The 23,776-nt window shown below is 56.4% G+C and overlaps 1 protein-coding gene across 3 annotated transcripts in view; it reads right to left on the bottom strand.

Moving 5' to 3' along the window:
- Positions 1–23,776, bottom strand: part of TCF3 (transcription factor 3) — a 101,769-nt gene that overhangs the window by 28,644 nt on the left and 49,349 nt on the right. For 2 of the 3 annotated variants that reach the window (XM_054396258.1, XM_054396261.1), the window contains exons 4-5: positions 12,236–12,309; positions 10,352–10,448 (exon numbers count right to left, since the gene is read on the bottom strand). In XM_054396258.1, coding sequence (XP_054252233.1) covers positions 10,352–10,448; positions 12,236–12,309 — 171 coding nt within the window. The remainder of the gene's footprint in view (positions 1–10,351; positions 10,449–12,235; positions 12,310–23,776) is intronic. The other variant, XM_054396260.1, reaches the window with a different exon arrangement.

The following is a 23,776-nucleotide window of genomic DNA, read 5'->3' as shown; positions in this document are numbered from 1 at the left end:
AGGCTCCTCCTGGAGCTCCTGGCAGCAGCTGCAGGTGAGCTGAGCCCACGTGCCCAGGTGCTGCCAAGTGAACTTTAGCACCCAGCAAGGCTTTTATCAAACACCCAACCCCACTCTGCCCACATGCTGCTCAAGAGAGGGGTTTCAAGGGGAAAAAAAAAAGCAGGATCCCAGGGTGCACACTGAAATGGTTCCATCCTGAAAGGGCCTTACAGTCAGATTCTGTCCCTGGGGCAAGCAGCACCCATGAGTGCCAAGGGACATCCCTGGGGAAGGACCCCACTGCCAGGGCACCAGGGGTGGGGAGGGACTGGCACAGGCTGCCCAGGGAGGCTGTGGCTATCCCCTCCCTGGAGGTGTTCAAGGCCAGGCTGGATGAGGCCTTGAGCAAGCTGGGCTGGTGGGAGGTGTCCCTGGCCATGGCAGGGTGTTGGAACTGACTGAGCTTTGAAGTCCTTTCCAACCCAACCCATTCTATCAGCCTTTGAATCCCTGGGGGAAAGGACCCCAGGGCAGGAGAAAGGGAACAGTTCTGCACTGTGCAGAAGCACAGCAGCCTTGCTCTGGAGCTTCCCCTCCAGCCAAAGCAGAACCAAGCTCTTCTCATGTGGGGGTCAGGCACTTCTTCAGTAAAACAATGTGAAAAACTGCTCTGAAAATCCAAGAGGGATTTTCCCTTCTGTTCATTGTCACCAGGGAAAGGAGGCAGGGAAGGGAGAAACAGGAGATGATGATCAAAAATGCTGTGGGAGGCAGGGCTGCATGGCCCTGCTCCAGCAGTTGCCCCAAGCCACCTCAGGGGACTCTGCCCAGGACAAGGCTGGGAGGTGCTGGGCTCTGCCAGCCCCCACCCTGCCAAAGCCCTTCCCAAAAAGGGGCAACTGCAGCCTGCATTGGCACATAAAATGGGGAGCCACCAGCAAAGCCTGCTGAGACAGGGCTTAGGGCACTGGGGGACATCTGCATCTCTGCACCCTGTTAAGAGGTTTTGGGGAGCAGATCAAAAGGGGGGGTGGGGAGAGCAAAATTCCTCAAACCAGACCCTTGAAGCACAGAGAGAGAAATGGGGGTAGGAGGGCATCTGGTTTGTATCCTTAGCATGGAAACCTTAAGCTCAACCTAAAATTTCATAGAATGGTTTGGGCTGCAAGGGACCTTCAGTTCCAACCCCCTGCCGTGGGCAGGGACACCTCCCACCAGCCCAGCTTGCTCAAGGCCTCATCCAGCCTGGCCTTGAACACCTCCAGGCAGGAGGCAGCCACAGCCTCCCTGGGCAACCTGTGCCAGTCTCTCCCCATCCTCACTGGCAACAATTTCTTCCTCATCTCCATTCTCAGTCTCCCCTCTCCCAGCTCAAAGCTCATCCTGGCACTCCCAGCCCTTGTCCAAAGTTCCTCCCCAGCTCTCCTGGAGTCCCTTCAGGTACTGGAAGGCTGCTCTGAGGTCTCCCTGGAGCCTTCTCTTCTCCAGGCTGATCATCCAGAGATATCCACAACCAGAGTGGCTTCCCCACCACTATCACCCCCTGCTCCTGCGATGCCAGTGGCCACAGTGCTGCAGGCCAGCCCCTGCCACCCCTCACCCCTGCTGACAGCTGGAGGCTGCTGCTGCAGTTTGGCTTCAGAGGCTTAAATGTTAAGTAAACAAAGGTCAGGATGTCAGAGCAGGGATCTCCTAAATGACCTAATTTCTAAAAGAGCTTAGCAGCTCCACTGCCCTCAGCCCTGGCCACACAAAGAACTCAACAGGTTGTGGCACCAGGAGGGTGGCAGCAGCTCCTGCAGCAGAGGAAGCCCAGGGTGATGCCACAACACTTGATCTGGTCACCAACAGCCAGGCTGATACCAGCCTGCTGCTGCCAGCCATGGCTTGGGTGGTGGAGCCCAAGCCAAACACCTCTGCCCTCACCAGATTGCCTCAGAGACTGAACCACAGGGCTCTTGGCACAAAGGCAGGAAGATGTAGGACTGCAACCCAGTGCCAAGTGTGGACCAGGAAGGTTCTGCAGAAGGCTCTGGGCAGGCTGCATTGATGAGGTTCAACAAGGCCAAGCTGTTCAACAAGCCACCTGGGTCACAACAACCCCAGAAAGGCTCCAGGCTGGGGCAGAGTGGCTGGAAACTGCCCAGCAGAAAAGGCCCTGGGGGTGCTGGGTGGCAGCAGCTGGAGAGGAGCCAGCAGTGCCCAGGGGGGCAAGAAGGGCAGCAGCAGCCTGGGCTGGAGCAGCAATGGTGTGGGCAGCAGGAGCAGGGCAGGGATGGTGTCCCTGGATGGGCACTGGGGAGGCTCCACCTTAGATCCTGGGCTCAGTTTTGTGCCCTCACTCCCAGAAGGACATGGAGGGACTGGAACAGGTCCAGAGAAGGGCATCAAAGCTGGGGAAGGGTCTGGAAAAGAGGGCTGGGGAGGAGCAGCTGAGGGAGCTGGGGGTGTTCAGAGTGGAGAAGAGGAGGCTGAGGGAGACCTCATTGCTCTCTCCAGCTCCCTGAGAGAAGGCTGCAGGGAGGTGGGGGCTGGGCTCTGCTCCATAGGAACAAGTGATAGGGAAAGATGAGAAAGTCTCAAGGTGCCCCAGTGCAGGTTAGGTTGGACATGAGGAACAATTTCTTTCCCAAAAGGATTGTCAAGGCCTGACCCAGGCTGCCCAGGGCAGTGGTGCAGTCCCCATCCCTGGAGGGGTTTCAAAGCCATGGAGCTCTGGTGCTGAGGGCCATGGTTTGGTGGTGCCCTGGCAGTGCTGGGTTCAGGGTTGGGACTGAATGATCTGAAAGGTCTTCTCCAACCAATTTTGTGATTCTTCTACTTTCATGCCCACTCCCAGGGATGTGCTGCACACTTGGGGCAGCTGGAGTCTCTGGAATGGGGAAAATTGGGAAGGGAGAGGAGAGCCTTGGCCAGCCCCAGCCCCTGCACCCTCCTTCATCACCCCTTCAGAAGGGTCAAACCCAGCAAAAACCTCAGCAGGAGAAACTCTACATTTATCTGGCTGGGAAAACAAAGGCAGGAGGCAGAGCACCAGACTTGCAGACTGCTGGCTCTGGTGACTCCAGCCCACTGAGATAAAAGAAGTCCACAAGTTGGGCAAGAAGCAGCTGAAGCTGCCAGCAGAAGGTGCTGTGCTGTTTCTGCTGCCAGGAGGTGCCAGCCACACAAGGAGCTGGGATTTGCCTGAGTCACCTTCTCACAGCCACAGCCCTGGGGCACTGCCCAGCAGGAAGGGTGGGAAAGCACAGGGAGAGACCAGGGCAGGGGTTGGGACAGAGGCAGGGCTCACACCAGCAACGTCCCCAGATGCCACCTGGCTCCTGACTGAGTTACTGAAATCCTGCAGATGGGGGTTCAGGGATGGATCTCAGGGGGTAAAACTGCCCCAAACCAGAAGCTACTGGGAATAAATCCCTTAATGGGAAAGGGCTTCCCTTGGAATCCTCCCTTGGATCCACCTCTGCAATTCCGCCTGCAAAGGTGCAGCCTGGTGGAGGGCACCTTGAGCCAGGTGCATCCAAAACCCAGCTGGGAGCATTCAGCATTTCCAGCTCTGCCTGGCACTGTGTGTCCTGGCATCCCACTCCTGTCTTTGCCACCCCTCTACTGCTTCCCCTGCCCCCTGCCTGCCCACGCTGCCTCCTCCTGCTCAGCAAGCCATGTCCCAACCTCTCTGCTCTCCCCAGCATGTTCCCTCTTGCAGGATCAGGCTCTGCTGGGCTCAGACAGGGTCTCCCCGAGGCTTGCCTTCACCTCAGGCTTCTGCAGAGAAATCCTCCCCCTTCTCTCCCACATTTGCTCCTAGAGACAAGGTGGCAGAACCAAAGCTCCTCCTTCCCCAGGCTGCCACCAGCTCCAGCAGCAGGGTTTGGTCTCAGCACTCAGGACCATCTCATCCTAAGGGCTGGAGCAGCTCTGCTGTGAGGCCAGGCTGAGGGAGCTGGGGGTGTGCAGCCTGGAGAGGAGCAGGCTCCAAGGGGACCTCAGAGCTGCCTGCCAGAACCTGAAGGGGTCCCCCAGGAAGGCTGCAGAGAGACTTCTCCTGAGGGTGTCTGAGCCAGGCCAAGGGGGAATGGTTTGGAGCTGAGGCAGAGCAGGGTTAGAGTGGAGCTGAGGAAGAAGTTCTTTGGTGTGAGGGTGGTGAGACTCTGGCACAGGCTGCCCAGGGAGGCTGTGGCTGCCTCCTGCCTGGAGGTGTTCAAGGCCAGGCTGGATGAGGCCCTGAGCAGCTGAGTCCAGCTGAGAGGTGTCCCTGGGCATGGCAGGGGTTGGAGGAGATGAGCTCTGAGGTCCCTTCCAAGCCAAACCATTCAGTGATTCTATGACCTCCAGCACAGCAAACCAGCTTTAAGTAAACTTGGGGGTTTGCCACTTCTCTCCCCAAGCCTCACACCCAGACATGTAACAATAAATCAGGAACAGGGACTGAGCTGTCCAACAGTTCTGTGGGAGGTGCTGGCAGCACCCCACGCTCCTGCCAGCCCACAGGGAGTTCACACCAGAGGCTCCACATCAGGGAATCACAGAATGCTAAGGCTTGGAAGGGACCTCTGGAGGTCATCCAGTCCAAACCCCTGCTCCAGCAGGATCACCCAGGGCAGGTCACACAGGAACACATCCAGATGGGGCTTGGAAGTCTCCAGAGGACACTCCACAACCTCTCTGGGCAGCCTGCTCCAGGCCTCCAGCACCCTCACACCAAACAAGTTTCTCCTCATGTTGAGGTGGAACCTTCTGGGTTCCAGCTCATACCCAGTGCCCCTTGGCCTGTCACTGGGCAGCACTGAACAGAGCCTGGCCCTTTCTTGACACCCACCCTGCAGATATTTCAGAGTCATCTCCCCATCCTCACACTCCAAAACAGATCCCCCCCAGAGCATCCCATGGCCCCCAGCACTCTGACACAGCCACCCACTGTGTGCCAGCCCCCAGCCCCTCAGCAGTAATTCCATTAGAGTTACAGCGTGGGGAAAAAGGAGGAGGCAAAACCCAGCCAGGGATTAGATGAGAAGGGGGGAGAAAAAAAGCAATGTTGAAAAAGCAGGAGCAGCACCAAGCCCCATCCTGGGCAGATTAAAGCCATTGTCCAGGAAGAAGCCAATCCCCAGCAGCTCACAATGCAGACCAGATTAGGAGCAGCCCTCTGAAAGGAGCTAATTACTCCAATAATTACTAGACAGAATCTCTTCTGCCTTATCAGTTCCCTCCCTGGTTAAGCAGCCCCCACCCTGCCTACCCCCTGCTGCCCATGGTAAAAGAGGGGCAGATTGGTGATTTGGAATGGACAGAAAAGGGCTCCTCACCCTCTGGCATCAGCCCCTTTGCCACCCTGGTGTGTCCTGGCACCACCCTGTGCAGGCAAGGATGGTCCCTGTCACCTCTGTCTAGTCAAGGCTGGGACACTCAGACCTCATCAGGACACTCAGACCTCATCTGGGTGCTTGGAACCTGTCAGGACACTCAGACCTCATCTGGGTGCTCAGACCTCACCTGGATGCTCAGACCTCATCAGGACACTCAGACCTCATCTGGGTGCTCAGACATCATCTGGATGCTTGGACCTCGTCTGGACACTCAGACCTCATCTGGGTGCTCAGACCTCACCTGGATGCTCAGACCTCATCAGGACACTCAGACCTCACCTGGATGCTCAGACCTCATCAGGACACTCAGACCTCATCTGGGTGCTCAGACATCATCTGGATGCTTGGACCTCGTCTGGACACTCAGACCTCACCTGGGTGCTCAGACCCCATCTGGATGCTTGGACCTCATAAGGGTATTTGGACCTCATCTGGATGCTTGGAACTTGTCACTCAGATCTCATCTGGATGCTGAGACATCATACAGAGGCTTGGGCCTCATCAGGACACTCAGACCTCATCTGGGTGTTCAGACCCCATCCAGATGCCTGAACCTCACCAGGATATTTGGACCTCATCTGAGTGCTCCGACCTCATCCAGATGCTTGGACCTCATCAGAATACTCAAAACTCATCTGGATGCTCAGATTTTGACAGAACATCCCTCACCCAAGGAGTAGCACCAAGGACTTCAAGCTTGGAAGCATCTGGATGCTTGGACCTCACCAGGATATTTGGACCTCATCTGGATGCTCAGACCATTTCTGGATGCTCAGACCTCATCTGGATGCTTGGACCTCACTAGAGTACAGGGACCTCATCAGGACACTCAGACCTCATCAGGACACTCAGACTTGGACAGAACATCCATCAGCCAAGCAGCAGCATCAAGAGCTCCAAGCTTGGAAGCTCCAAGCAGGGAGTGGTGGAGCTCACTGCCCCCTGCTCATCAATCACTGACTCCCCAGCAGCCTGGGGTGGTTTTCACTCCAAGCCCCAAGGGGATTTCATCCAGGGACCGAAGTCCTCCTTTTCTTTTTTGGTTGAATTGGAGCTCCCCCTCCAGTGCAACACAGACCTCCCTGCTCCTCCTCCTGCACACCAGGGCTCCAAAACGATGTCAGCCTTCAGGGGCAGTTGAAGCCTCCACCCTCAAAGGCCATGACCTCTAACTTGAGTTGGCAGAAACTCCCCAGCCCATCAAAGGCTGCTGAGAGTGGAGTCTCCCTCCCATCTGCTGGATGCATGTGGAAAACACAGCCCAAGCCATCATGTTTTAGCAGCATTTCTCCAACCAGTGCTGGACTCCAGACCCTGGTGCCCAGCAACAGGCCAAGGGGCAATGGCTACAAACTGGAACCCAGAAGGTTCCATCTGAAGAGGAGGAGGAAGTTGTTTGGTGTGAGGGTGCTGGAGGCCTGGAGCAGGCTGCCCAGAGAGGTTGTGGAGTCTCCTTGTGTGGAGAGCTTCCAACCCCCCCTGGGCATTGTGCTCCTGGGCAAGCTGCTGTGGGTGCCCTGCTGTGGCAGGGGCTTGGATGATCTCCAGAGGTCTCTTCCAAGCCCCCCACGCTGGGATTCTCCAAAATGTTTCTTCAGCAGCTTCTGATCCTCCTTGAAGAAAGGGAGGAGCAGCCAGAAAGAGCTACAGATTCTGATTGTGGAGATGATGGTCTCATGCACCTTTTGCCTACCCAGCACCATGGGACATCTCCACCCTGAGCTGCTCCCCACAGTTTAAACCCCACCAGCAGCACTCCCCTGCCCCATTAGAAGATACTTGCTCAGCTCAATGTCCCTGGAAAGGACCTTGCTGGAAACCAAGACCTGGAAGCTGAAGCCACTCATCTCCAGGACTCACTTTTGCCTCCAGCTTTGGCACTGCTCTCACATTGCTGTCTGCCAAAGCTCTGGGATTTGTCCTGCTCTGCCTTCTCTACCTGGGCTGCATGCAGAGGAGTTTGTCCAGCAGATCCAGGGAGGTTCTCCTCCCCCTCTGCTCTGCCCTGCTGAGACCTCACCTGGAATATTGCATCCAGTTCTAGGCTCCCCAGTCCAGGATGGACAGAGCTCTACTTGAGAGAGTCTAAGGGAGGACTACAAGGATGCTGAAAGGGTCTGGAGCACTGCCTGGGGAGGAGAGGCTGAGAGCTCTGGGGCTGCTTAGTCTGGAGAGGAGAAGACTGAGAGGAGATCTGATCAATGTCTATCAATAGCTGAGGGCTGGGGGTCAAGAGGGAGGGGACAGGGACAGGCTCTGCTTGGTTGTGCCCTGGGATAGGACAAGGGGCAGTGGATGGGAACTCCAGCACAGGAGGTTCCACCTCAACAGGAGGAGGAACTTCTTCACAGAGCCCTGGAGCAGGCTGCCCAGAGGAGTTGTGGAGTCTCCTTCTCTGGAGCCTTCCCAGCCCCATCTGGATGTGTTCCTGTGTGACCTGTGCTGGATTCTATGGTCCTGCTCTGGCAGGGGGGGTTGGACTGGATGGTCTCTGGAGGTCCCTTCCAACCCCTAACATCCTGTGAGCCTGGGATCCTGTGATCCTCTTTCTCTCCCCATTTTGCCACTTGAAAAGTTTTCAGTCGCAGCTTGGTGAAGAGGAAGAGAAAATGCCACCCGTGGTCTTCCTCCAGTCCATCCTTCTCAGCACAGAGGCAAAACAAAACCTACTGCTGTGCTTTTGGCACCTGCTCCAGGAATTGATGCTTTCTAGTTTAACCACATTCAGTTTTAGGAACAAAAGTTGCCTTTGAAATGTGAGGACTCCCCACACCCTTTCCTGGCTGCTCTCTCCCAGCCTCCCCAGCTCCTCTTTTGCTGATGGAGCTCTGGGTGCTGCACCCAACCACCTGGGTCAGAGGCTGAGATCTTGCAGCCCCAGTGGGTATTGGAGCCTTGGGCATGGTGCATGGCCCCCATCCTGCCTTTCCCCACTGAGGGAGGTGGTGGAAGGCACCTTCAGGGGCAGAGGAGGCTGTGCTCCACGTGCTGGGGACCGGTCGGGCTCGCAGTGTGCCGGGGAGCGCCGTGGTGCTTGCCAAGGCCTGGGAGCCCTGGCTTTGAGAGGGAGCCAAAGGCATTCTCCCTGCACACATCAAAGGGGAACCCTCCTTCTTCCTCCCTGGGCAGCTCCTTCTCAGCTGGAAACTCTCAGGGCTGCCTTGGCCCCAGGTGTGGGATAGGTTGGGATGGGTCCCCCCCACGCACACCCCCAAGAAACCCTGGGGAGCTGCAGTGAGGCTCCTGCAGCTCTTCTGCTTTGCTTACATCCTCCTGGGGCAGAAAACGAGAAGGAATAACCACCCCTGCAGAGGGACAGGGGGGAGCTGCTCAGACACCCTCCTCCACACCTCTGCAGGACCCCAAGGGGCAATTCCACATCCTGTCCCCTGGCAGCAGAGGAGCAAAAGAGGGGAGCAGAGCTGTGAGTGAGCCACTTGCCCCGGACCCAAGCCTGGAGGAGCAGACGTGTGGCTGCTGCCTTCCCAGCACCACCCTGCTCCTCTCTTCTCCTTTCCAAGCAGCTCTGCAGGAGGAACCTCTGACCCTGGTGGGGATTTTCTGTTTCAAACACGATTCCCTCTTCTACCCCCACCCTGTCAAGCAGCAGCAAACCCCAGCAGCCACAGTGCCCTGCCCGACACTGCTCCCTCCACGCTCACCAGAGGGTTTTATCCACCACTGCGTGGGCAAAGGTGAGGAGGACTAACCCCAATTCTTGACCTAATGCCATTAGAGCTCTCTAAGCCCTTCAGCATGGATATTTTCTGCTCTTAATCTCTCCTCCTCCCTCGAGCAGGGAGAGGTAAGTGGGTGAACTGCTGCACGCATCCGGTCACGCAGGATCCCGGGAGCTGGCACAGCCCATGGGGCCAGGGCTGCATGGCACTCACCGCTCCCTGCCAGCTCCTCAGGTGACCAGGCTGCAGCTGAGGATGGAGGAGCCAAATGGGGCTGATGGAGCTCTACAGAACACAAGCAGAGTCCCCATACCCAACCAGAGCTCTCTGCAGAGCTCTTATCACCCTGGGACTGTGAAAGCAAAGCAGCCACGAGCCTGCTGCAAGACCTCAACCATCAGCTGTGCCTGAATCACAGAACCACAGCATGGCAGGGTTGGGAGGGACCTCTGGGGATCATCCAGTCCAACCCCTGCCTAGCCAGGGGCACCTACAGAAGGTCACACAGGAACACATCCAGGTGGGGTTTGAATGTCTCCAGAGATGGAGACTCCACCACCTCTCTGGGCAGCCTGCTCCAGGGCTCTGTCACCCTTCAGTTCCAGAAGTTCCTCCTCATGTTCAGATGCAACTTCTGAGGGCAAATTTGTGCCCATTGCCCCTTGTCCTGGCACTGGGCACCACTGAAGAAAGCCTGGTGCCACCCTCCTGACACCCACCCTTGGAGTATTGCTCAGCACTGATCAGATGCCCCTCAGGCTGCTCTTCTCCAGACTAAACAGCCTCAAATCTCACAGTCTTGAGGTAATTTCCTCTTGTCCTGTCCCTTGTTCCTTGGGAGCAGAGCCCAACCCCCACCTCCCTGCAGCCTCCTCTCAGGGAGCTGGAGAGAGCAATGAGGTCTCCCTCAGCCTCCTCTTCTCCACACCAAACACCCCCAGCTCCCTCAGCTGCTCCTCCCCAGCCCTCTTCTCCAGACCATTCCCCAGCTTTGTTGCCCTTCTCTGGGCCTGCTCCAGCCTCTCAATGTCCTTCTTGGAGTGAGGGGCCCAAAACTGAACCCAGTATTCACCATGTGGCCTCCCCAGTGCCAGTCCAGGGGCACCATCCCTGCCCTGCTCCTGCTGCCCACACCATTGATGCCCCAGGCCAGGCTGCTGCTGCCCTTCTTGCCCCCCTGGGCACTGCTGGCTCCTCTTCAGCTGGCTGTGGCCATGGGGAACAGCAAGGCTGGGCAGTGCCAACCCTCCCACCACCACATGCTGCTGGGTGTTAGATGCCCCCTGCTGTGCCCAGGTCCCCAGCAGTAGCTCAGGCACTCACCCACTAGTCCAGCTCCCAGGAATGGTGATGAAGTTAAGCTGTTGTGAGCCGGCAGGTCCCGGTGCTCGCCGTAGTGAGGGCCTTCACCATAGCTCTGCTGGAGCAACACAGGAGAGTTACCACCGGGCACCAGGGGCTGCCCAGCCAGATGCCAAGGCACAAGCTCAGACCCTCCCACAGCTGGAAGAGTCAAAGTCAAAGGCTCCTCGTGAAAAGGGCACAGCAAGGATCTGCTCTTTGCAGTGAGGGCAGCAGGGCCCTGCAGCCATGAGGCTATGGCACTGGGAAGAGATATCCCAGAATGGGTTGTGGTGGAAAGGACCTTCAAGACCATCCAGTTCCAAGCCCCTGCTACAGGCAGGGACACCTCCCACCAGCCCAGCTTGCTCAAGGCCTAATTCAGCCTGGCCTGGAACACCTCCCCTCCCTGGCAACCTGTGCCAGTCTCTCTCCACCCTCACTTTCAACAATTTTTTCCTCATCTCCACTCTCATTCTCCCCTCTCCCAGCTCAAAGCCATTCTCCCTCATCCTGGCACTCCCAGCCCTTGTCCAAAGTCCCTCCCCAGCTCTCCTGGAGTCCCTTCAGGTACTGGAAGGCTGCTCTGAGGTCTCCCTGAAGCCTTCTCTTCCCCAGGCTGAACAGCCCCAACTCTCCCAGCCTCTCCCACAGGGGAGGTTCTCCAGCCCTCTGATCCTATGGCACAAAGCAGGGACACACAGGGCGTTGGTCCCTTGCTGTCAGCTCCCTGGCAGCTTCTGCCATCACCCAGCAGCCCCAGACTGAGCTGAGGGGCCAAGGGGATATTGAGAAATGACACCATGGTGCCTGCTCCACTGACCCAAGGGGAAGGTGCCACTGCAAACCCAAATCCCACAACCCATAAAACCTGAGCAGCTGGCAGAAGAACTTCAGCTCCGGCCAGTTCAGGTCTTCTCTCTCCTCCTCTCCTCAGGCCCCAGTTCTGTGCTCTCACAGCCCTGATGCCTTCCTTACAAGATCCTTCTCCTGCTCTCCTTCCCCACCAAGAGCTCCTCAGTTGGCCAATGCAGCAGATTGCCCCCAGGGCAAGTCTGAGTTGTTCCCTCAGGCTCCTGAAGCTATGCATGGGGGGTGCCCACTAAGCTTTGCCCAAGGCACAGCCCATCAGGTGAGATCCCTCAAACCCACTGGGGACCTCTTCCAACCCATGGCCAGGAGCTGCCCTCTCTCCATGTCCAAAGGGAGGGCAGAGGCTGTGGGGAGTCCACATGGAGTGAGGGCCTAGGGGAGGGTTTTGGAGGAGAAGCCTTCTCCAGGGGGACCTCAAGGAAGGGAGAGAGACTGAGAGAGTTGGGGTTGTGCAGTCTGGAGAAGAGAAGGCTCCCAGGAGACCTTCTTGTGGCCTTCCAGGATCTTAAAGGGGCTACAAGAAAGCTGGGGAGGGACTTTTGAGGGTGTCAGGGAGTGATAGGACTGGGGGGGATGGAACAAAACTAGAAGTGAGGAGATTCAGATGGGATGTGAGGAAGAAATTCATCCCCATGAATTGAGACAGGTTGCCCAGGGAGGTGGTGGAAGCCTCATCCCTGGAGGTTTTTAAGGCCAGGCTGGAGGTGGCTGTGAGCAACCTGCTGTGGTGTGAGGTGTCCCTGCCCATGGCAGGGAGTTGGACTTGGCTGAGCCTTGAGGTCCCTTCCAGCCCTGACAGTTCTGTGATTCTATGAGATGGGGATGGGGAAAAGTCCTCTCCCTGCTGGGAGCCCTGTAGGGTTAACAGCACCAATATGGGGCCAGAAAAGCTGTTCAGGGTTGGCCCCAGGCTGGGCATGGCCATGTGTGGAGAGGCCATGGCAGAGCCCTGTTTGTTCTGGTTGCAGCTCTGGGTTTGTGCTTTGTCCTTACCCTGCCTTGGTCAAACGTGGAGCTGTTTTGATCTCCTGTTCCCCAGGAACCTGATCCTGGTCTTTCATCCAAACCTAGGGAAAAACAGGAAGAACAAAGGTTACTTTTGCTTTATCAGCAGAGCCTCAAAGGTGCTCACACCAAATTAACTCTTCCTTCTACAAACAAAGCAATATTTTCATTCATGAACCACTTCCACTTGGCCTGACCCACCTGACCCTCCCCCTCCTCACCTTCCCACTCCAGCTGGGAGTTTATTCCACAAACTTCAAAGCAAATCCCACCACAGCCTGGAAATGCTTCAAACCATGGGACAGTGGGAAGATGAGAAACAAGGGTTTGAACTCCCTTTATCCCAGAGATCATCCATGAACCAAGAGACCAGAGATTGATGGGGAAGAGGATGTTGGATTAAAAGCTTCATAGCATAGTGAGGTTGGAAGGGACCTCCAGAGATCATCCAATCCAAGCCCCTGCCAAAGCAGGGCACCCACAGCAGCTTGCCCAGGAGCACAATGCCCAGGGGGGTTGGAAGCTCTCTAGAGCAGACTCCACAACCTCTCTGGGCAGCCTGCTCCAGGCCTTCAGCACCCTCACACCAAACAACTTTCTCCTCCTGTCCAGATGGAACCTCCTGGGTTCCAGTTTGTGCCCTTTGCCCCTTGGCCTGTCCCTGGGCACCACCAAAAAGAGCCTGGCCTCTTCTTCTTCCTCCCCACCCCTCAGATATTTACAGACATTGATCAGATCTCCTCTCAGCCTTCTCCTCTCCAGACTAACCAGCCCCAGGGCTCTCAGCCTTTCCTCACCAGACTCCAGTCCCTTCATCATCCTCACAGCCTCTGTTGGACTCTCTCCAGCAGGTCTCTGTCTCTCCTGAACTGGTGAGCCCAGAACTGGACACAGTATTCCAGGTGTGGTCTCAGGAGGGCAGAGCAGAGTGGGAAGAGAACCTCCCTAGCCCTGCTGGCTACACTTTTCTTGCTGCAGCCCAGCAGCATCCAGCATCACCCTGTGCCACCCCTGTGCCAGTCACCAGGGGCTCTCTGGGGACTCCTCCACAGCAGCTCCTCCATCGATAGCAAAGTGCCAATAGGGCCTTACAGGAGACCCCAGAATGGCTCAGGTTGGAAGGGACCTCAGAGATCATCTCCTCCAACCTCCTGCCATGGGCAGGGACACCTCCACCAGACCACCTTGCCCAAGGCCTCATCCAAGATGGCCTTGAACATCTCCAGGCAGGAGGCAGCCACAGCCTCCCTGGGCAGCCTGTGCCAGAGTCTCACCACCCTCACACTGAAGAACTTCTTCCTCAGCTCCAGTCTAAACCTTCTCTCCCTCAGCTCCAAACCATTCCCCCTTGGCCTGGCTCAGACACCCTCAGGAGAAGTCTCTCTGCAGCCTTCCTGCAGGATCCCTTCAGGTCCTGGCAGGCAGCTCTGAGGTCCCCTTGGAGCCTCCTCCTCCTCTGCAGGCTGCACACCCCCAGCTCCCTCAGCCTGGCCTTCTAGCAGAGGTTCCTCTAGGATGTGCTGACAGCTCTGGTGACAGCTCTGGTGACAGCAGTGGTGACAGCAAAGCTGCAGGCTGGTGGCAGGGCCAGGGGTGTGTGTGGGAGCAGGGGCAGAGCTGGGGGGCAGCTTGCTGGAGCCCAGCTGATTATCATGGCACACACGCTGCCCGTCGGGCTCCCCCTGCTCCCCTCACTGTGCAGTTAACCAGAAACTTCTTTCAAATTACATCCTTCTATTCCTGTGCCTTTGTGTTAATCATTTCCCCAGAGAATTGGTGTTTAATTGCTGTCTGATTTGCATAATTATGCATATTAATCTCCACAGCTAATGAATATTCATATTTTCCTCTTCTCATTTAGATTTTGTTTTCTAATCAAAAATTTCCAATGTGATTACTGTGCAGAGCAGGGATAAGCCTCTAATAATACCTTGGATACTGGGGAGAATTGCTGCCAATTCTCCCACCTCCCACTTCCTAGAATAAACTTTTGCTTCACTGCTGCTTTTCCAAAGCAATTTTCAGCTGCACAGCCCTGCAAAGCCCAGCACTCAGCACCAGCCACAGCAGCTCCTGCCCTTCACTGTGCTTGCAGGGGACTTTTGAATGCTCCCCTGTGGTCAAGGAGAAGACAGGAGCAGGAACTGCAGTCTCAGACATCCTTGGCAGTTCTGGGCCCCGCACAGAATCCCTGCCTGGTGGGGGTGGGGAGGGATCTCTGAAGATGAGCAGAGGAAGGGCTGAGTGAGAGCTCTGGGGCTGTTGAGCCTGGAGAAGAACAGCCCCAGAGGGGATCTGAGCAATGCTCAGCAAGAGCTGAGTGTAGGAGGCTGGGGCCAGACACTTGTCAGTGGTGCCCAGGGCCAGGACACAGACTGGAAGCCAGGAGGTTCCACCTGAACAGGAGGAGAAACTTCTTTGCCCTGGAGCAGGCTGCCCAGAGAGGTTGTGGAGTCTCCTTCCCTGGAGAGCTTCCAACCCCCCCTGGGCATTGTGATCCTGGGCAGGCTGTGGGTGCACTGCTTGAGCAGGGGCTTGGACTGGCTGAGCTCCAGAGGTCCCCTCCAGCCCCTCCATGCTGGGATTCAGGGATTCTGTGAAGCCCAAAGCCCTTTTCCCCCTCCAGGCACCGGTGTTCATGTGGGCACCGAGTGCCACAGTGAAGCCAGGCGATAGAGCTCCCAGAAGGCAGCTCCCGGCTCTGGAGGTGTCCCCAGAGGCTCAGGTGCCTCCAAAGGTGCCCATGGCAGCAGACTGCAGTGGGAGCTGACTGCTGGCCAATGCCTGCTGAAAAAAAAGGTCTCACACCTTCCTTGAGCTGCAGTCAGCACCATGGAAGGTGCCGGCAAACATCTCCCGGCTTCAGCCCGCAGGTGCTTTAAGAATCCCGGGATTTCTGGGATGAAGCCAGGAAAAAAACAGACTGCCTGCTTTCCATTTCTGGCACCTGTCCTGCACTCAATGCCAGCCTGCCCTTCCCTCCCTTCCTATCCCAGTCAAGGATCTAAAATTTGGCAGCAAATGCCCTCCACCAAGCCCCCACCAGCAGGGCTCCGCTCCCCTCATGCCATCGAATGAAAGATGTTGTCACCAACAAACCTCCTCACACCTTCCCCACCCTGTGCCACTTGCTCTTGATACCCTTGAGCCCACTCTTCCCAGTGGGCACTGCCTGGCATCAAGCAGCCAGGTTCAACCCACATGGAGCAAGAGGAAGGAGCAGGAAAAGGCAAGGATGAGGAGGATGCTGCTCAGGCATCTCCATACTTGGGCTCTCTGCTAGTGCTCACCCAAAGGCACCCCAGCACCCTACCCTTCTGTCCCAGTGGATGGTTAGAAGAACCTTGGGACACTTGGTGCTGCTGGGCTGTCCTTGGTGAGACAGACCCCAGGGTGAGATGGAAATTCCAGGTGAGATGAGATCCTGCAGGCATCTCCCTCACCCTGGGCATGGCTGAGGGAGACCTCATTGCTCTCTACAGCTCCCTGAGAGGAGGCTGCAGAGAGGTGGGGGTTGGGCTCTGCTCCCTAGGATCAGGTGATAGAAGGAGAGGAAATGGCCTGAAATGTGCCAGGGGAGGGTTAGGTTGGAGAGAAGTAAAAATTTAATTGCTGGAGGAGTGGTCAGGGCTTGGCACAGGCTGCCCAGGGAGGTGGTGGAGTCCCCATCCCTGGAGAGGTTCCAGAACCCTGTGGCCATGGCACCTGGGGCCATGGTTTGATGCCCATGGTGGGGTTGGGTTGGGGTTGGACTGGGTGATCTGAGAGAGCTTTCCCAGCCCTAACAATTCTCTGATCCTATGAATTTCCTGTGCTCACACACACAGTCCTGGGCAACAAGATTGCCAAGGCAGCCCCCAGCCGAGCTGTGTCCCAGCTCAGGTGGCAGGGAGCTGAGCTACATTTGCACACAGCAGCTTCATCCTGGCACATCCCAGCTCCTGAGCACTTGGCTGCAGCAATTCCAATGCTCTTCAAGCACAGGGTGTGTGGAGCTCTGGACAGCCCAGGTGTGCTCACAGCTGCTGGGAGCCAACCTCCCATTAAAACAAACCCATTTGCCAACCACCCCAGCTAAGGCACACTTCCCAATTCAGACAAGCCCAAAAGAGGAGCAACCTCCTCTCTCCCTTAATACAGTTATTAAAAAGCCTACAGATTAATTGTGCATTTTAATAACCCTCAGCATGAATATTCATGGCACATTTCTTGCTCATGTTCTAATTAAAACACACTAATAGAATAAGATGTAGCTGTCAAGACAGGCTGCTGCTTTTTTTTTCTCCCCCCTCTCTCCCCTTACAATTTCTGTGCTGCAGCTCTGAGGAGCTGATAGACAAGAACCATCCTAAGCTCTCAGTGTGGATAAAAATAATTTGGCCATGTTTAGTCTCAGCTCAAAACCCCCAACCCCTTCACCTGCCAATGAGCTGCAGGAACAGGCTGCACGCAACCAGCCGGACACAGGGGGTCAGGAGGTTCCTCACCCTCACAGGTGCCTCAGCCAGAAGGAACAAAACCATCTTAAAACACAAAACTCTTCAGCCAAGAAAGGCTTTAAGGAAGGTGTGAGGTTTTCTGCCCCATCCCCACAGGCCAGCAGCCACTTATGGTCTCTCCTGTTCAGATCCTGGTTCTGTGGCTTCCAGCCCTTGCCCACCGGGCTCCTGGAGCTGAAAATGCCACAGCAAGAGATGCTGCTCTGTGTTCAGAGACTCACAGCATGGGTTGGGTTGGAAAGGACCTTGAAGATTGTCCAGTTCCAACCCCCTGCCATGGGCAGGGACACCTCCCACCAGCCCAGCTTGCTCAAGGCCTCATCCAGCCAGACCTTGAACACCTCCAAGGGGGAAGCAGCCACAGCCCCCCGGGGCAACCTGTGCCAGTCTCTCCCCACCCTCACTCTCAACAATTTCTTCCTCATCTCCACACTCAATCACCCCTCTCCCAGCTCAAAGCCATTCCAGCCCTTGTCCAAAGTCTCTCCCCAGCTTTCCTGCAGCCTCTTCATGTACTGGAAGGTTGCTCTAAGGTCTCCCTGGAGCGTTCTCCTCTCCAGGCTGCCCAAGCCCAACTCTCCCAGCCTGTCCCCATAGCAGAGGTTCTCCATCCCTCTGATCATCTTTGTGGCCTCCTCTCAACTCACTCCAGCAGCTCCAGGTCCTTCTTTTGGTGGGAGCACTGAGCCCCACAATCTGCCTGGCCCCTGAGCCAGCTGTGAGCCCCAAGGTGTTTTGTAGCCCTGAACCTCCTGATCCCAGCACAGCACTGGGACATGGCTTGGCAGGAAGCATGGCTTTGGTGCCAGCCCCTGCTCTGCCCACCCAGACTTGGCCAGGAAGAACACCCCAGTATTTGGCCTCTGCATTCAGGCCAAGGTCTTCCAGATCAAGCTCAATCCCTAATGATTCTTTAGTGAGCAAAGCTCCAGAGCTCTGCAGCCATCCCCCAGGACCAGGAGGTCATGCAGGGATGCAGAGCAGGACCTTTTCTTCCTGAGACCTCTCAGCCACCATTTGTGCTGCAAGATCCAAAGGTTTTGCTCTTAAATCCTGCACCAAGCAATGCCTGGAGGAGAACCATCCCTGCTGCAGAGCTGTGCTGGCCCAGCAGCCTCAAATGGCTCTAAGGCTGGGGACGGACTCTTCAGAAGGACCTGTGGTGAGGGGCAGTGATTTGAAGCTCAAGCAGAGGAGATTTACTTGGACATCAGGAGAAAGTTCTGCACCATGAGGGTGGGGAGACACTGGAACAGGTTGCTCAGGGAGGTGGTTGAGGTCCCATCCCTGGAGACATTCAAGATCAGATGTGCTGTGTCCCTGTGCAGCCTGCTCTGGCTGGAGGTGACCCTGCTGCCTGCAGGGGCTTGGACAATGCCCTTTCAGCATCCCTTCCAACCCAGTGCAAGCTGTGAAGCTGTGAAGGTGCCCAGCCCTTCGTGTCAGGAGGAGGATGCAGCGAGGGGACCCTCACAGCAGCCCCATGGGTGACAGTGGGGGACAGTGCTGGGGGTGCTGCCTGCTTGAGCTGGGGCTGAGCTGGGCTGAGCGCTTCCCTCCTCCAGGCCACCCCTGCCTCTGCAATCTGCCAGCATCCAAGTGCCCTCCCTAATCTGATCCCCAGCACCACCACTGGGCCAGGCTTTTTTTTATTTAAAGTCTATTAAAAATATTTAGGCCAAGCCCTTCATGTGGCTGGACAAGGTTTGGGAGCAGCTACAGCTGCCAGGGAGAACTCCTCAGGAACGAGCAACAGGACAAGAGGAAATGGCCTCGAGTTGCACCAGGGAGGTTTAGGTTGGACATGAGGAGCAATTTCTTCTCCTAAAGGCTTGCCCAGGGTGGTGGTGGAGTGCCCATTCCTGGAAGGACTGAAAAGCTGTGGAGATGTGGTGCTGAGGGATGAGGTTTAGGAGTGTCTTGGAAGTGCTGGGTTAAGGGTTAGACTCTGGAAGGTCTCTTCCAACCAAAACCATTCTGTGATTCTGTTCTAAGATCTTCTATCTTTAAGGCTCTGTGGACCACAAGGTGCCTGCAGCAAGGCTTTGAAAGTTGGGTGGCAAATCCAGCTTGGCAGGGCTGGAGCAGGACAAGGATGTGGTGGCAGCAGGGAACAAAAACCCTGCAGCCAGTAACCCACCACACTTGTGCTATGGAATCATGGAATGGTTTGGGTGGGAAGGGACCTTCAAAGCTCATCCAGTCCAGCCCCCTGCAGCCAGCAGGGACACACCCAACCAGAGTAGGTTGCTCAGAGCCCCAAACAACCTGACCTGCAGTGGTGCCAGGCATGGGGCAGTTCCCAGCTCTCTGGGCACCCTGGGTGAGTGTCTCATGAATCCACTTAACCCCTGCCAGCCACCAACCCACCCTGGGAGAAGCAGCGCAGCCCCTGATGGAGGTGGGATGGCAGAGCCACCAGGGCCACCATAATTTGATTTGAAACAGAGGTGACAGAAGGCTGCTTGATAAACACTTCCAAATTAAGCAGCTTTGTCTCCTAATCGCTCTGGCGATCAGCCCCACAGCAAAATCTCTGCTAAAAGGGATTTGAAATCAATAAAATTAGTCGACTAGTAATTAGCTTTAGTCCCAGGCAAACCAGCAGAGTTGTTTTTCCTGGCAGGAGTCAGCTCCCCAGACCCTCACACCAGGGCTGGGTGAAGGAAAAAAAACCTCTGCAGCACCCTGCAGGAAAGGGCCCTGGGTGCAGCAGAGCTCCTGCCAGGCTGCAGGGAGGGGCTGCAAGCAGCTCCTGTTTATTTACCAGCCCCATCCACCCCCGGTAGGAAAAAACAGCTGTGGATGGAAGGCAGCCTGGAGCTGTTTACAGGACGTGGATTGTGGAGGGGACTACACAATGTGAGCAACTTCCCCTTCCCGGAGCTCCATGAAACAATTCAACAACAACAACAACAACAACAACAAAGAGGGAAAAAAACAAAGCCCCCCCCAAATCCAACAGTGCCAAACACCTGGGGAGCAGCACAGGAGTCCCCCCTGCAGTGCCACCCTGGAGGACCTGGCATGTGGGGCAGATCTGGAGTCCTTGTCCCAGGCAGGGGAGCTCTGTTTCATCCCAAAGTGTGTCCAGCAGGAGCAGGGCAGGGATTGTGCCCCTGGACTGGGGCTGTGAGGCTGCACCTCGAATATTTGGGTCAGTTTTGGGTCCCCCACTTCAAGAAGAACACTAAGGGGCTGGAGCAGGTCCAGAGACAGGCTGCAAAGCTGGGGAAGGGTCTGGAGAAGAGGGCTGGGGAGGAGCAGCTGAGGGAGCTGAAGGTGTTGAGTGTGGAGAAGAGGAGGCTGAGGGAGACCTCATTGCTCTCTCCAGCTCCCTGAGAGGAGGCTGCAGGGAGGTGGGGGCTGGGCTCTGCTCCCTAGGAACAACTGATAGGACAAGAGGAAACAGCCTCAAGTTGCAGTGGGGGGCTTTAGATTGGACATGAGGAACAATTTCTTCCCCAGTAGGGTTGTCAAGCCTGGCCCAGGCTGCCCAGGGCAGAGGTGGAGTCCCCATCCCTGGAGGGGTTTCAAAGCTGTGGTGCTGAGGGCTACAGTTTGGTGGTGCCATGGCAGTGCTGGGGGAAGGGTTGGATCTGATGACCTCAAGGGTGTTTCCTAACCTAAATGATTCTGTGATCCCCTCCACTGCCTTTGATATGTGAGGCTGGAGCAGGGCTGGCTGGCCAAGCAAGGCTCAGCTTCTTTGCTGCCTGAAGAGACAGACTTTTGGTGGCTCTCACTGGAGCACAGGTGGCTTCATGCCTGCACCACCCAGCCCCTGCTGCTCTGCTGGTAGGGTTGGGTTGGAAGGGACCTTCAAGACCATCCAGCTCCAACCCCCTGCCATGGGCAGGGACACCTCCCACCAGCCCAGCCTTCAGGGCCTCATCCAGCCTGGCCTTGAACACCTCCAGGGAGGGGACATCCACAGCCTCCCTGGGCAACCTGTGCCAGTCTCTCCTCACCCTCTCTGTCAAGAATTTCTTCCTCATCTCCACTCTCCATCTCCCCTCTCCCAGCTCAAAGCCATTGTCCCTCATCCTGTCCCTCCCAGCCCTTGTCCAAAGTTCCTCCCCAGCTCTCCTGGAGCCCCTTCAGGTACTGGGAGGCTGCTCTGAGGTCTCCCTGCAGCCTTCTCTTCTCCAGGCTGAACAGCCTCAACTCTCCCAGCCTGTCCCCATAGCAGAGGTTCTCCAGCCTCTGATCATCTTTGTGGCCTCCTCTGGACTCACTCCAGCAGCTTTTGGTGGGAGCACTGAGCCCCACAATCTGCCTGGCCCCTGAGCCAGCTGTGAGCCCCAAGGTGTTTTGTAGCCCTGAACCTCCTGATCCCAGCACAGCACTGGGACATGGCCTGGCAGGGAGCATGGCTTTGGTGCCAGCCCCTGCTCTGCCCACCCAGAGCACTGGGTCCTGGCACTCTCAGCCCTGGTCAACAACCTTTCCCCAGCACTCCTGAAGCCCCTTCAGGTACTGCAAGGCTGCTCTAAGCTCTCCAAGCTCAGGCAGCTGAAGAAGGGACACACACAACTGCACAACCAGGTCACCTCAGAGCCTGCTAACACAGATCCCTAAGGATTTCTGGGGCAGACTCTGCCTCTTTCTCTCTCTGCTGATGAATGCACCTAGAATTCTGAGCCAAGGCACAGAGCACCCCACACCCCCACCCCAGGGAAGCTCTGCCTGCTGCCTCCCCCCTCCCCAAACGCCCACTCAGGGATAATTTTTCACATAAAAAAAGCTGATGCCACCACTTTGGTGATCATTAATTCCTCTGCTCAGCATCTGCTCTGGCATCTCCTGCACCATGTTCTGGTTCAGCAGTTTTTGCACAGTCCACACTCAGAGCTGGGCTTTGAGAAATGTTTGGGGCTAGGGGGAAAATGGGAGCAAGGAAAAAATGAGCCATTGCCTGTTGGCTTTGGATGAGGAATGAGTAAGGAGAGAAATGAGATCCACAGCCAACACCAAAAAAAAAAAAAAAAAACCCAACCAAAACCAAACAGAAAGAGGGGGGAAAGGGCCCAAAAGGTGCTTCAGTTACTGCTGCTCCTTTGGAAGAGGGTCTGGGAGATGATGCAGGTGGAGTTCCCAACTGAAGCTGTTGTCCCTGCTCCTGCTTCCCTCCAATGTCACAGCCCAGGGGTGCCTGCAACTGCTCTCAAAGGATGGGGCTGGCTCCAGGGTAGAGTTTTGGGGGGTTGCTGGAGTGACATCCCAGAAATGCACCAGAAGAGAAAACTAAGTGCTCAGAACAGGAGGGCTTGGGAAGGAAAACCCAACAGGCAAATGCAGGAAGATCCAGCACACAATCAGAGACACTGAGGCTGGAGCTCCAAGCTGATGGAGTCCCATTGCTAACTCAGCACTGCCAGGACACCACTAAACCCTGCCCCTGAGTGCCACATCTCCACTCACTTTGAACACTTCTAGGGACAGTGACTCCCCCACTGCCCTGGGTTGGAAGGGACCTTCAAGACCATCCAGTTCCAAGCCCCTGCCATGGGCAGGGACACCTCCACCAGCTCAGGTTGCTCAAGGCCTTGAAGACCTCCAGAGATGGGGCAGCCACAGCCTCCCTGGGTAACCTGTTCCAGTGTCTCCCTACCCTCACTGTCAAGATTTTCTCCCTAATCTCCAGTCTCAATCTGCTCTGGAAGAAGCTGGGTTGGGATTAGACATTAGGAAGAAACTCTTCCCCAGGAGGGCAGTGAGGGGAGACCTCAGAGCTGCATTTCAGTATGTGCAGAAGGGCTGTGGGGATAGGCCAAGGGACAATGATTTGGAACTGGAGCAGGGCAGAGTTAGGTTGGACATCAGGAGGAAGTTCTGCAGAGTGAGGGTGAGGAGACACTGGAACAGGTTGCCCAGGGAGGTGGTGGAGGCTCCATCTCTGGAGACATTCAGGATCAGCCTTGCTGTGTCCCTGTGCAGCCTGCTCTGGCTGGGGCTGTCCCTGCAGCCTGCAGGGGGGTTACACAAGATGCCCTTGGAGGCTTCCTTCCAACCCAATGCAATCTGTGGAGCTGTGAGGCATTGGACCAGGGTGTCCAAAGAGGTTCTCTCCTGGAGGCCAGGCCCAACTGGGCAGGATTTATTAAACCAATAAAAGTGAAGGTCTGGAGGCCATGGAGCCTCCCAAGCACAGGCAGGGAGCCTGCTCCCTCCAGTGCAAGGCACGGAGGGCAGGGATGGTTCCTACCTCCCAGCCCATGGAAAGCCAGCAAGATGCCACAGGGAGAAAGAAAACAAACCTGTGACGACAACCAGAGGGAAGAAAATAAACTTGAAAGCTCAAAACACTTCCCCCAGCTGTAAAAACAAAGGCTGAGCGATGACCAAACACCAGCACAAAGGAGCAGCATGAAAAGGGGACAGAGGAGAGCACAGAGCCTGACCAGGCTGTGCCTTCAACAGGTCACCAGCCTGAGGGGCAGTCCAACCATGTCCTCAGCCTCTCCAGGATGAACCTACCCAAGTCCCTTGTCCCCAGCCTCCACCCAAGGCCAGCAGCCCATCCACGCTCTACCAGAAGCAGGAAGCCAAGGAGGGTCTAAGGGACAAAAGTGCAGGGAACAGGACCAAGACAAACAGTGGTTTGAGTCAGAGCCATGGCAGGTGTCACACAAGTCCCTTCTCTGCCACCAGCTCGGATCAAGGTGGTGCTTTGGAGGAACAGCTCAGACGGCAATGGACACAGAGTGTGAGAACCACATTGGCACCCACCGGGCAGCCCTGTGCCCCACTGCACCATGGCACCACGCAGGGGTGCAGGGCCCAGGGAGGGTGGAAGGAGCAGAAGGGATTGCCCCAAGCTCTGGGGATGAGCCCACACTGGAGATGAGGAGGCTGCAGGGAGGTGGGGGTTGGGCTCTGCTCCCTAGGATCAGGGGATAGGAGAGGAAATGGCCTGAAATTGTGCCAGGGGAGGGTTAGGTTGGAGAGGAGGAAAATTTTTTTGCTGGAGGAGTGGTCAGGGCTTGGCACAGGCTGCCCAGGGAAGTAGTGGAGTCCCCATGCCTGG

This window comes from Indicator indicator, chromosome 36 (assembly GCF_027791375.1).
Source record: "Indicator indicator isolate 239-I01 chromosome 36, UM_Iind_1.1, whole genome shotgun sequence".
NCBI lineage: Eukaryota > Metazoa > Chordata > Aves > Piciformes > Indicatoridae > Indicator > Indicator indicator.
This window is presented reverse-complemented; position numbering and strand designations above follow the sequence as displayed.